Genomic DNA, 13,927 nt, shown 5'->3' with positions numbered 1-13,927 from the left:
AGCGTGCGACAAATTCAGGGTGAAGTACACCAACTTTGACGGTCGGGTAAGCTTGTTCGGCGTAATGGAGAAGCATTCTGACAATGACGGTATCTTCTAGTTGTCCATTTGCGGGTAGAATTGAGTTGATCGCTTGTTGCTCCAAAATTCCGGCGCCTTGAAGAATTTCATGTAGAGGTGCGTTCTGCATGTTGAAAATGTAGCTTGAAATCTGACGAATGTTGAAATTTCGGACTTTGTTGACGGCGATTTTAACACTAAAGTTAAACTTTTCTCCACTTTGATAAATGTATGCTAATGCGAACCTTACAATTAAATTATTAATTCCTTCGTATATATTGGTTTAAGTTGTCGAAAATTAATATTTCAATTGTAAGGTTCGCATTAGCATACATTTATAAGAGTGGAGAAAAGTATCTATAGCCATTATGGCGAACTAATAAAGTTTGAAAATATCCTATCTGTAACTCCGAACTGCTCGACCGTAGCGCTTCAAAACCGGCGCCAATCGATTCCTCGTGGCCAAAAACCCCAGACCCCCAAGTTTACCGGAGTTTAATAATTCTGGGGCGATTTTCGACTTGGCAACCATTCCTCGTATTATAGTATAAGATTAAATAAATTTTATATACATCTCCGAAATGATAAGTTTTTTTTGTTGATAATGTTAAACATTGACCTATTAGATAAATTTTATTTACAAGTCTGATAATTAAAAATCTAATATGCACTATTATTATTAGTTTATTGAGTTGCAATCAGATCTTTGGTTTGTTTATTCTAATAGCGATTAAGAAACCAAACTTTGTTTTTCAGAATTGTATTACAGGAGTACATTGTATTGGCATATCACATGTATGCTATTTTTTTTTAAAAAGAAATAAACTTTTAATTGCATTTAATATTATGTGGATAGTAGAAAAAAGATCCAGGAAAAAAAATTAAAATATCAGAATTTTCAAATGTAAACAGCATTCTTGCTACTAACTTCTAACCACTTTATATTGCTAAACAGATGGTTTTCACTTTGCCTTTTGAAAATTACGAATTTTCTTAATTATGATTTAATAGAGGTGAGTGCAGGCTTTTTTTTTATTTAAGAAGATAATATTTATATCACTTTATTTGTGTTGATAATAAAAGAAAGTATAATTTGCAATTTAAATTCTATTTTCAACTAAGCTTTTTGTTTTATGCTTCATTATTCTTATACGAGTGAAATTTGATAAATACCAATCAAATGATGAAAAGATAAACATAACAGTTCATTATATGGACCTCCTTGTTACATGAAAAAAAATTTGAACTCTCTTTAACAAAACTTTTATAAAATTTTAGCTATAAGAAAAAATTCACTTTGAGAGATTCGAAATATTTAGTTATTAATTTGTCCAGCAATTTACGTACTTCATATTGCAATTACCATGTTCAGCAATATTAGTTTTATGTTAAAATAGATTTTTCAAAGATTTTAAGTATAGTGAATTATATATAGTTTCATTGTTATAAAATACTTTATTATTCACTTAAGTATTTGTTTATATCCCATTTTCAGTTTTTATGGCAATATTAGAACCACTGTATATTTGATTTGAATCTAAAATTTGACTAGAGCTGCAGAATGGGCTACTGGCGACGGTCTGGGAAACATCCCGGAGGATGATCCGAAGACATGCTATCACAATTTTGATCCTCTGCGGAGGGGATGGCACCCCCCTTCGGTAGCCCGACGACCTGCGCGCGAAGTCGAGCACTTTACGGTAGCACAGTTTAACGAGGACCAATACCGCACACCCTCGGTCCCTACGCAGACTGATCCAAGTGGTCACCCACCCGCACACTGACCGTAGCCAGTGATGCTTGACTTCGGTGATCTGCTGGGAACCGTGTCTTAACGATCAGTCCACTGCGGGACATATGCTCATGATATTGAAAATAAATTAAGTTTAACGTATGTTTCTACTGAAATCACGTTTCCTCGCCTTGCTTTTTTTCCCCAAGTCCTCTGTTAGTTCCACGCAAAAATACTGAACAAGATTTTCCGTTAATCGAAAAAAATCATAAAATACATCATCATGAAGACTAAAAGCATATTTTCTGTTTCTATACATCGGTCTCTTCCGAGGACTTAGCCGTGTAAAATAATTACTAATCATGCGCTCGCCATTACTCTACTGAAAATACCAGTGATTTTCGCTTCGACCGAAAAGAGAGCTCAAGATCCACTAAAACTTGCTAGGAATACCAAAAATCGAGCAATGGGCGGGGAAAGTAGAATATCAGGTAAAGCGCCCCCTGGTGCTGCTTCCAAAAACTCAAATCGACGGTCGACTCGAGCTCAGAATACCACCCCTGAATAGGGACTTATTCAATTTATTAATTTCAAATACTCCATTTATGTATAAAGAAGAAAATAAAAAAATAGATAAATTTAAAACTAAAATTTTTTTAATACTTCTTTGTGAAAAATTTCTATCTATTCTAAATGAATTAATTTTGCTGCATACATGTTAAATTAAACCCAATTTTCACAATAATAGTCTCTCCCTGATATTGTAGGCTCACAGAAAACTTATGAAGATTATTCAGTTAAGTTCTTCTTTTACCGCTTTTCGTAGAAGTTACTTTTCCATTGAAAGTTAAAACAGTAATGCTTCATTTTCTTATAACAGTAAAAATGCTTTTTTCCCCTGTTAATACAGAGGGTTGACAGCCCTGGAAAATACAGAGAATTTAAAAATCATCTACAATAACAGGAAAAATACAGGGTATTTTGATTCTTTCTTTAGGAATTGGGAAAATACAGGGAATTTGGTTCTTATTTTAGTCTTTTAAAAAATGGTGACCACTCAAAGCCTAATCTATGAGACATTTAAGTATGATATTCAGTTATACTAAACTATTTCATTTACTATAGCTTTATTTAAGTACATTCAGCTGTTTTTCCAGCAATTAAAACTAATAAATATAGTTAGCCCAATATAGCTCACACAAAAGAACAGTAATTGAAGTGCTTCCTCTTAATGTACTGTGTAAAATATGTAAAAGGGAATCCGGGGAATGTTTTTTTTTCTTTCAGATTTGTGTGGTAACCCTTTTATATTATTAGTACAACTTTAAATTTTCGTACGTGAATCTGTTTTATTAAAAAATTGATTTTCAATGCTTAAGATTATTTTTCCATTTCTGTTACAATCAGTGGCGTAGTTTTGGGGAAAATACCTCTCCAAAATTATTCATTACTTGACTAAAGAGCTATTCGGTCAGTAAGATGTAAACATAAAAAATTTTAATTATTCATTTTTCTCATAATTTAAACGTTTAGAATACATATAGCTGCAAACTTGTACGGCCGTTGATAGAAAAAATCCTTCTTAGTAATAGCACACGGTGCGCCTTAACTAAAATTAAATAAAATGCTCTTACACCTAGAAAATTAGGAGAGATTCTGAATTTACAATGTTCTTAGATAATAAAAATAATCTGTGGAGAGATTTAAAAAAAAAATCCACTTTGAACATTTTTGCTCACGAAGTAGGTTCAAAAATGTTAGCATCATTTTATACTTATAAATCGAAAAAATAAAACATATTTGTATTAAATACTCATAATAACCGTTTATAATAAATTTTATAATAATTGGAAGTTTTTTAATTGTTAATTATAGTCGATGAACCACTATTAAAAAAACAAAAATAATAAAAACTTAAATCGATTTTAGCGACACAAGCACTATGAAATTAGCACAAGCACTGTGACTTTAAAAATGGCAGCTTCCATTCGTGTGTGTACATGAAGTAGAAAAGCAATTGAACCAAGATTAAAAAACAAAACTTAATATCACAGCTCATTCTGTCGACGATTATTTTGATTTTAAGGAATTTCCTTTCGTTCGTATAAAAGGCGATGAAGTCTCGGATGCTCCTGTGCTTGGAGTTAACTGCAAAGATGTTCCTGCTTTTGTTCAGTATGTGAAAAATAAACGAGATGTACTAGATGTTCACTTAAAAATGGGTATTGATGGAGGAGGTGGATTTTTAAAAATGTCTTTCTGTACAAACAAATGAATTGGACTTCGAGTGCAGCGGTAAGGGTGCTAAGTATGATGAGAGGATAGCTGAAAGGAAATTTAAGGATTCTGGAGTAAAACGAATATTCATTCTAGCAGCCGTTCCGAGTGCACAAGAAAATTATAAGAATGTAGATCAACACATTTCGACGATGTCCTTTCCGCGGCACAATTGCAACCGATTTGAAGTTAGTGAATATCTTAGCAGGTATAATGTCGCACAGCAGCGCATGCCCATGCACTTATTGTTATGCCAAGAAAGATGAGCTAAGCAGCTGTGGCGAATTGAGATCCCCCGAAAATGTTTCATCGTATTATACAAGTTGGCTGACTGAAGGAAAAGGTTCAAAAAACAAATCGAAAGATTATTTCAATTGCATTCATCCATCGCTAATTGCAACTGTTGGAGACAAAACATTCCTAGACATTATTCCACCTTATGCTTGGTGTTGTTAACACTGTTTTCACGCATATGTTGAAAGAGTGTGAAAATGAATCGCTGACATGGACAAAAGCCTTGTCACGTTCAGCGTGAAATCAGACGAGGATGTTCTGGGTTTAAAGGAAATGCATGCAAAACACTTTTGGATAAAGAACTTCTGCACCAGTTTAAAAATCAAGCAATACTGAAATACGTTAAAGTATTTGACGACTTCAAAAAAGTGGTTTCTGTATGCTTCGGAAATAATCTTGACCAAAATTACAAAGCATGTATAGAAGCTTTCAAAAAGAGCTACATGGACTTCAGCGCTTCACCAAAGGTTCATGCAGTTTTTTTTCACATTGAACAGTTCTGTGACAAAAATGGTGAAGGATTAGCATTTTTTGGGGAGCAGGCGATGGAGTCCGTATATTTTGATTTCTTAAAGTCTTCCTGGGAAATTAATAAGGCAAATCACCTGGATTATTCTAAACATCTGTTTGTAGATATAATGCTTGACATGTTTAAATTGATGTAATTATAATTAAATTATGTTACATTTTCATATTTTATCAGCAGTAAAATGCTTAAATAATAAAAGTTTAATAGAATTACAACTGAAAAATCATTATTATATCATTTTTTTCCTTTCTATTGATATAAAACAAAGCCAGATTTTCCAAAATATTACTTTGTGCGCAAAAATGTTCAAAGTGGATTTTTTTAAAAATCTCTCCACAGATTTTGATTATCTGATAACATTATAAATTCAGAATCTTTTCTATTTTTCTAGGTGTAAGAGCATTTTATTTAACTTTGGTTGAAGCGCACCGTGAGCAACATTAGTTATCAGCAGTTTGCGCATTAGCAGCGCGTCATGCGCATGTCAGCAGTTTGACGCATTAAATCTTCAATTTTGAAGTTTCAAAAAAATTTTTTTTTTTCAATCTACTACAACAAATTAACAATTAAAAAATCTTTCCAACTTTACTTGTTCAGTTACTACCTCTTTGTAAAATCTATTTTAGCGACTGGTATATATATGGCAGGTATATAAATATATATGTTAGAAGGCATAAGCCCATCCACAATAAAACTACGCCACTTGTTACAATGAATTTGCAAAGTGTCAGAAAAAGAAGGCAAAGTAAAAAAAAGAAATAATTTTATTGAATTTGTAAAGAAAAGAAGTTTCCTAACAGTCATCAAAGACTTTCATACATCGTGTGCTTAATATCAAATTCAAAATAGAATACTGACATCAATATATATATATAGACAACATTTATTATTTGTTTACTAAAACAAAACACATTCATACATTTATAGCAAACATAACTTCTTTCATAAAACAAAAAGTCTCTTCAGACATTCATGCGATCCATCGAGCAGCACTTTTTTTTCTTAAAAAAAACTTTTTTTTTTATTGCACACTTCAGTTCAATTTGCAGACCAGCTGGAAATTGAAGAAAGAGTTTCTTTTTTAAAAAAAAATGAAAAAAGAAAAAAAAGAAAGACATCAGCCAGTTGTGCAACAATTTCATAACAAACTTGCAATAGAAAGATCGGAGGGAAACAACATCTGGCACTGTTAGAAGATATCTACTATACTTAATATCTATAATAACTGGATTGCCATTACAAAAAAGACTATTTAAACTGAATAAACAATTTGTTATGACATTTAAACACAATTTGCAAAATAACACCCATCGAAAATTTGAAGTTAATTCTCAATAATTTCTCAGTGGAACTACAGTACACATAAATTATTTTGAAGAATGACAGGTGTTCTACCACATCAATGTTTTTTTTTATTTAAATAAATTAGGAAAAACTTCACTTGAAAGGTGACATATTAATAATCAAGTAAGAGAACAAAAAAAAAGTTTCCAAACTGTGTAAAATTATTGTAAAGTTCAAAAAGAACAATGGAGGAATTAAGATAATCAGAAAGGAATACTGAGGCGGTACCTCAAAAAAAAAATAAAAAAAAAGCAAACGCATTGCAGTTTTCTAAGACAAAATAAAAAAAAAGATTTTAATATTCCTGGTTTTATGAGGTCAATATAATTAACAAACAAATAAGAAAATTAAAACGAATAACAGCAAATTGTATTACAACTTATGTTAAAATTGTAGACTTTTAAATGAAGGTCTATTCACCTTTTTTACTTATTTATTATTATTTTTTTTATAACTTTACAATATCAGCATATTTTTTTTCTTGAAAATAAGCTTTATTTCAAGAAGTTTATTTCTTAGTATAGCATGTTTTAAGCTATATTTAAAATAAAAAGTCTAGTTTGTATAAATGTTATGTAGTTTATTCTGCATTAATTTATGTTTTTCTTTTATAAGAACAAAAAGATAATGCTACTTTCCTTTTGCTGACATTAATAATTTCTCTTCGATGGTGCTACGCCAACATATTAACCGTGTCTCTTTTTAATCAGTTATCTAAAATTTTAAAAAGTCCCTCACACGTTTAAAGTCTGTTTATTTCTTCATTTAAATTGTTGACTATGTCAAAAGTGAGGATTTAATATGACATAAGGCAAATGTATAATATCAAGCAAAATTATTAATGAATTAAAATAATTCTTCCAACAAATGTACACACTACTGACTAATCAGTTATTCAAATGATAAAAAGGAAGAACTAATAATTAATAAAAACTAAATATACAGTATATCCTGGTATTTGAGCCGAAACCCTATTTTTGACTGCAAGATAGTAAAATTCTTGTACGTCGAGCGTATAATATAGTCGAACCTCGTTAACGCAAAAACAGGGGGACTATCAAGATTATTTCATGGGAACCAGATTTCGTTTTATCCAATACATCATGAACACAATCATGTATTACATTAATGTAAGCAAACAATAATATTATGAATCAAACAAATTAAAATAAGCTTTAAAGTTTTAACCACTTTAATCAAACTATTTTATTTATTTGCCCATCTGCTCTCCTAACAAAGCAAAAAAATGGAAATAGCATTCCTCAAAATGAATGATTGGGATTTAAATCACCATTCATTACAATAACTTCGTCTGGGGCCTGGGATAACCTAGTTGGTAGCCCCAGGTCCAAGAGGTTGCGGGTTCAATCTCCGCCAGCCGAAGTAGTAAATGGTGACTGATGCACTTTAAATCTGTCGAGTCACTAAGTTCCCCATGTTACCATAGCAAATCATACCTCTGGGGGTACTGATCCAGGAGTTTCCTTGTCTTTTGGATGGGTCCAAACTGACAAAGTCTCAGAGTTGAACATTAGTAGTCGTAAACCCAAAACAGGGTCAGCTGTTCAACAGCGGATATGAAATTTTAAAAAAATAACTCGGTCAGGTATTATATTACAACATACTATACTACCAAACCTAATTATTTATTACTGTGCTGTGTCTAGTTTCCTTTTATCTTAAGCAATAATCAGCTTAAAAATTTCATGTTAAACACTGTAAAATACAACAATAATTGACTGCTGACCCAAGAGATCAAACATGCCTTTCATCAAAAGCAATATTTCACATTAAGCGGTTTCACGTTAATCTATCTCATTATTTATAATGCATCGATATTTCACAATCGACGGATGTCCAACAATATTACCGATTTATAAGTAGACCCCCAGATAGTTTGTAAAATTTTGACATACCGGGATATACGGTAATAATTAAAAATATTTATATATACAGTTTTTTGTGCTAAATCATAAATAGAACATATATAATTGCAATCCAGTTTTTATAGAACATTGTTATCTGCAAAAAGGAAAAGAAATGCCTATTGCGGGTCTCCCCCCCCCATAAATAAGGAAAAGTAATTCATGTCCCTATAATAGTTCTGTGCGTAAGTAGTGAAGTCATTCATTTATTAAATGTTCATTGTTTTCAGTCCAAAATCGTTATCACAAAACTCACAAATTATTCAGCACCTAAAGTTGAAGCATAACATTCCATTGGTTTGAAATTCTTTAGAAACTACTATTTTTGTTATTAAATATGTTTGCAGCATTATGAAGTATCACATGACACACAACTTGAATGGAAAGAAGGCACCACACATGAAAATATTTATGAAGTTCATAAAATTTATATCTGCTTTCAAACAGAATTTTTCATACAAATAATTTCAATTATCTATACATTTTTATCTAACAAAATAGGTAAAAATTCAGAATCATTCTTTCATCATTATTTTTTAAAATTTCTTCACTGTTTCTGAAAATCAGATATTCAAATAATTTACATGTTTTCAACAGGCCGGGATATCCTGGTAGGTAGGGTGCTGGGCTTGCGTTCGTGATAATGGGAGTTTTAATCCAGCCGGCCAAAAACTCCCCTCATAATAAATGGTGACTGGTGCACGTTAAATCTGTTGGATTACAAAATCCTCCCAGTTCCCATAACACATTATACCTCTGGGGGTACTGAATTAGAGATTGATCGTTCTGTTTTAGTTCAAAATTACGATCTGTGGATGAAAGGATGGGTCCGCTCTATAAACGGGTCATAGATAGCGCCACTGGAAAACTAAAACAATCGCACCTCATTTGCTTTAATGGCCGACAACAACATGTTTTCAATTAAGGATTTTTGAGACAAAGAAAATTTTTATTATGATATATTTAATTAGTTAATCATAACTTAAAATAATAATAAAGAAAATTGAGCAATTATGATGTCATTGAAAAATAATAACAATATTTAGTAGTGTGATGTGACACTGAATTATGATAGATAATAATTAACCTAGATAATTTTCTGGACAAAGAAGATTTTTCTTTATGTTGCATTTGACTAGGAATTTATGGCTTAAAAATGAGTAACAATGACTATAATATAAATGAACAAGAAATAGTGACTATAATAAACTTGAAAAAAGGGAGTCGTAATAAACTATAAGCAATATGAGCTCTGAAAAAAAAAAGAACTGAATGCGAGTACTTCATGAGCTGAGACATGTTTAATTGAAGAGCTGCAATAGTATGAGATATGTTAGGAGACAACATTTTTGTAAATAAAGACAATGTTTTCATTAGCAATTGCTAAAGTTTTAATTGAACATTTAAATAATTTTTTTTTCTACTGTTCCATATCAAAATACTATTTGTGTTGATTTATGTACATGATCATCGATAAGGAATATAAGCTGTATTAAGTTTTTAATATCTATGAATATATATTTGCTGACATTTGAGGTTTCATTTATGCTAGTTTTTTAAAAGCCTTCATTTGAATTAATACTTTGGTTTAAATTTTGAAAAGAAGATCCAGATTCTTGGAGAAGACACAATCATTCCATTTTCTTCCATTAGTAGTGTAGTAGTACAAGAATATTTTTGGAAATCTATGTTTTTGTACTTATAGATGACACACGACATCTAAACTCGTGAATACACTACGACATTAGGAAATGAATTTTTGGACTAATTGCAGTTGTTTAGTTTAATAAAGCTGCTTCTAGTCATGTCGTAATGAAGGAGGAGGAAATCAAATCAAGCTGCCATGTCGTAGTGGTGGACTTCTGCAGTTTCCTGAATGGTGAGACCACCTGCTGTGGCCATTCGCTTACGATCCATGGTAGCCTGTAAAAAAAAACCCACCTCAAATGAGAATATTTTCAATTCAATGTATAATATGCCACTAATGAAAACAGGGTATCTACTACATTTTAGATTTTCAAATTCATGACTAATTCCAAAAGTTTTTCATGACTTAACGAAGTTACTATTTTCTCCGACAAAAATACAACAATAAATTAAAAAAAGCATTAAAATAACATCAATTGAAATGATAGGTATAATCAAAACTACATCTTCATATTTATTTTAAATTTAAAAAACAGAGTAAAGAAAGAGTTGAAGCAATACAATAGCTGAAAAGAATACAAAAGCAAATTTTTCTTTTCTTTTTATCTGCAGAATTATATTCTTAAGATACTTTTCTTGTTTATAGGAAAGGAAAGAAATACTGATTTTTCTGATTTCATTACGGAATAAAAACAATTCGCCAATGACTGGCTTGTTTCAGGTAGAATTTTAAATTGATGAAATAAAAAATAAAAAAAATAACGAAAACTCTGAAATCACAGAAGTTTAAAAGATAATTCGCTCTTGAAATTATGTTTTTTCTTTCATTTTTTGAAAAACACCATACTTTTAAAGAACATGATTAAAACATTTCAGATTTTAATAAAATATGACTGTGGGTGGGGACTTTGTTACAAATTAAGATATTCGGAACACTATGAAATGGGGGGGGGAATCAATCTTAAAAAGTAGACTTTTCGGCGACCTAAATCCATGATTTTTAAAAAAAAAAAAAAATTGCTAAAATCATGACATTTCATAACAAATTTTGTTCAATACCAAAATTCATGATTTTCCAGGTGTGCAGATAACCTGTAGTTTGTATTGATATTGTTAAATTTTTAAGAGTGGGCAAATATATAAGTACATACCTGCCAACGTTGGAGAAACAATCATGCAAGTTAAAAAGAGAAATTCGAAATATAAGCACTTACATTTAGCGAAGTAAAAAATATGTATATAAATCTTAATCTAAAGAAGAATTTTAAAACCATTATTTATAATTACTTAACCATTAAAACTCAACATACTGGAGTACTGGCAATAGTACTATCTGTAGAGGAATAAGAGAAGTATTTTTGCCATCAACAGATATTTTATTACCAATTGTTTTTTTATTTTTGAATTTCTTCAACAAATACAGAGAAATTTGAGAATATAAGGGTGAACAGGAGATAATCATTAAGTACAGAAGTCTTCATTAAACAACAGGAGACTTGGCAGGTATGTAAGTACTGCAGAAAGAACGTGCCAAAAAACAAAATCCCTCAATTTACGCTTTTAGCTCCATTTGAGCATCTGTTTTCATATTTTGTAATCTAGCAATCATATTACGATAATATTTTGAGTCATTCTTTAAAGTTTCCTGCGCATTCACAACTTGCTTTACAGTTTTTGTTTTGTTCCGTTTTTTCTTCACATTTATTTTCCGTTTTTTATGTGATATATTTTTTACGTAATATGTTCTATTTTGTTTCAACTTTTTTTTTAGTGCTAACCAAAGTTATAACCAAACTTGAAATAGATATACAAAAATTTTCTTTTTTTTCCCTTCATTAATAGGTATAGGTGAAATAGAAAATTAGAATAAATTTAAGTATCATATTACAGATGCAGGTGTTAGATCAGTCCTAATTGAATCATTTAAACGTCTCCTTCGTTAGGAGTTCTATGTTTTGTCTATCAATTGATAAAATAATTATGCCAAATATGGATGATGGATAAAGAGATAGAATAGTCCTATTTTAAATAGGAACCCTCAGCTAGTAGAAAGGGATCCAGAAATTCTAGTGGAATCACTCCCCTGGATTTATATTCAAGTGTTTAAACGTCATGGAGTGTTAATAAATACCAACAACAAAAGATAAGTCAAAATAAAACAACTCACATGATGAAGCATACGGCCGACAACGATGGCTCGTTCAGAAGGTCGCCTCCTTTCTGTTGTGGTAGAACCGTTCCTAATAGGCATAGTGGCATAAGGAAGTGGATAACCTTCAGGTGGTGGATGGGGAGGAAGGGGAATTCGTAGGAGAGGGGGTCCAACATCCTTGAATCTCTGCTGCTGAGAATGAGGCAAAGTAGAACTGCCACTGTAGGAATAGCTACGAGCATCTGCACAAATGTAAAAATTATCAGGGTTTGCAAGAAAGAGTTTTTTTTTTCACATATATTCTACATAAAATAAAAATGAGAATAAGATGTAGTATAACACTGCAAAAATATTGTTTGATTATAACTAAAGGGTAAAAAAAAAAAAAAAAATAGAAATGGTACAACAGCTTTTGCAAGCACTTTTCAGCCTAATAAATAACTAATAAAGTTACTCAAATGATTCTTTGTAAAATGTAAAGCATAATATGTTATGTGATTAGTTTTAAATAAACACATAATTTGCATTTAAGGACTCGAAAGTATTTCATCAAACATGTAAAATGATTGGCGCCTTCATGTGCTATGGGCTGATGGAACACCAAAATTTATTGTGGTTGAATAAATTGTGAAAACATTGAATAGAACAATGTGGAAACCACGCTTTTTGCATAATACATGACAAAAATCGACATGGTAAGGAAAAACATTTTCAAAAAGAGAAAATAAAGTACTTTTTCTAATTTAAAGGCTTTCAAAAAACGAAAATAAGCACCTTGAGCATTTTTTAAAAAAGCTACGAACCATGTAGCATATTTACTAGGTTAACAATTTTTCTTTTTTTACAAATGCAACACAAAATATTTAGCTCGTTAAAGAGAGTTTGAAACTTATATAAATCAAGTTAGTGAATAAGTAAAAGTCTTTTTTAAATTGAAAATACATTCATTTTATAAGGATTTAAATGATGGGGGCTGGGTCAAACTCCCAGGTGGCATATATCTATATGTGATAGATGAAGGATACCATGTCTGTGTCCTGTGGTACATCCTGTTAAAAAAACACCATGCCCAACTTCCTCCAGAGTTAAACAGGGTGCATAGCCAGATTTTTCAACAAAAAATAAGCACCTTTTAAGCACTTAAAAAAATATTTTTGAGCACTTTCCAAAAAAAAAATTCATAAATAGGATATGCGCAGTAATAAAAATTATTTTTTTCTATCGTTTAAAGTTCTTAATTTATAAACATTAAATCAACAAAATGCAAAAACATTTTCAAAAACTTTACATAGTCATGATAATTTTCAAATAAATATTGCAGAAAAAATTCTGAAAATCCAGCTTTTTGAAATTTATGACAACAATCGACACTGAAAAGAAAAAATCTCTTAAAAAAAGAAAGAAAATTAAGCGATTTTTACATACCCCGGATAAAAAAAAAGCACATTTAAGGGCTTTTATAAATTGTAAATCAAAAATAAGCCTCTTTAAACACTTTTTAAAAATGCTACACACCTTTTAAAAGATATGTTCTTTTGCTTTTTTATAAGGAGAGAATTTTCAAAGTAGCTTGTTGGAAATATGAGATTTTTTTTAAATTTCTTGCTTCTATTAAATAATTTTTGTTTACTTATTATTTTCAAAAGGAGTTATATTGCAGAATAGCTGCAAACAACTAAATTTCATAACTCTCAGTAGCTAAGGGAGAAAAAAACTTATTTATCCAGATGGAAATCCTCAATTGTCCTTTTTTTCCACCCAACCCTAAAACCTTGATATGCCTTGAATGTGAGTTTCATATGAAACAGGATTGTAGTTGTAGTTCATTTACACCACACTAGAGCTGCACAATGGGCTGTTGACGACGGTCTGGGAAACATCCCCGAGGATGATCCGAAGACATGCCATCACAATCTGCAGAGGGGATGGCACCCCCGCTTCGGTAGCACGCAAAGTCAAGCACTTTA

General features: G+C 31.0%; 2 protein-coding genes across 3 annotated transcripts in view; one reads left to right on the top strand and one right to left on the bottom strand.

Moving 5' to 3' along the window:
- Positions 1-13,927, top strand: part of LOC107449578 (muscle, skeletal receptor tyrosine protein kinase-like) — a 145,178-nt gene that overhangs the window by 125,899 nt on the left and 5,352 nt on the right. The window lies entirely within an intron of this gene.
- The window catches only part of LOC107451354 (cell adhesion molecule Dscam1), a 59,105-nt gene continuing 54,621 nt past the window's right edge, over positions 9,444-13,927 (bottom strand). For both annotated transcript variants that reach the window (XM_043053688.2, XM_043053689.2), the window contains exons 14-15: positions 11,976-12,202; positions 9,444-10,084 (exon numbers count right to left, since the gene is read on the bottom strand). In XM_043053688.2, the coding sequence (XP_042909622.1) occupies positions 9,995-10,084; positions 11,976-12,202 (317 nt within the window). In that variant the 3' untranslated portion in view covers positions 9,444-9,994. The remainder of the gene's footprint in view (positions 10,085-11,975; positions 12,203-13,927) is intronic.

This window comes from Parasteatoda tepidariorum, chromosome 9 (genome assembly GCF_043381705.1).
Source record: "Parasteatoda tepidariorum isolate YZ-2023 chromosome 9, CAS_Ptep_4.0, whole genome shotgun sequence".
Lineage (NCBI taxonomy): Eukaryota > Metazoa > Arthropoda > Arachnida > Araneae > Theridiidae > Parasteatoda > Parasteatoda tepidariorum.
This window is presented reverse-complemented; position numbering and strand designations above follow the sequence as displayed.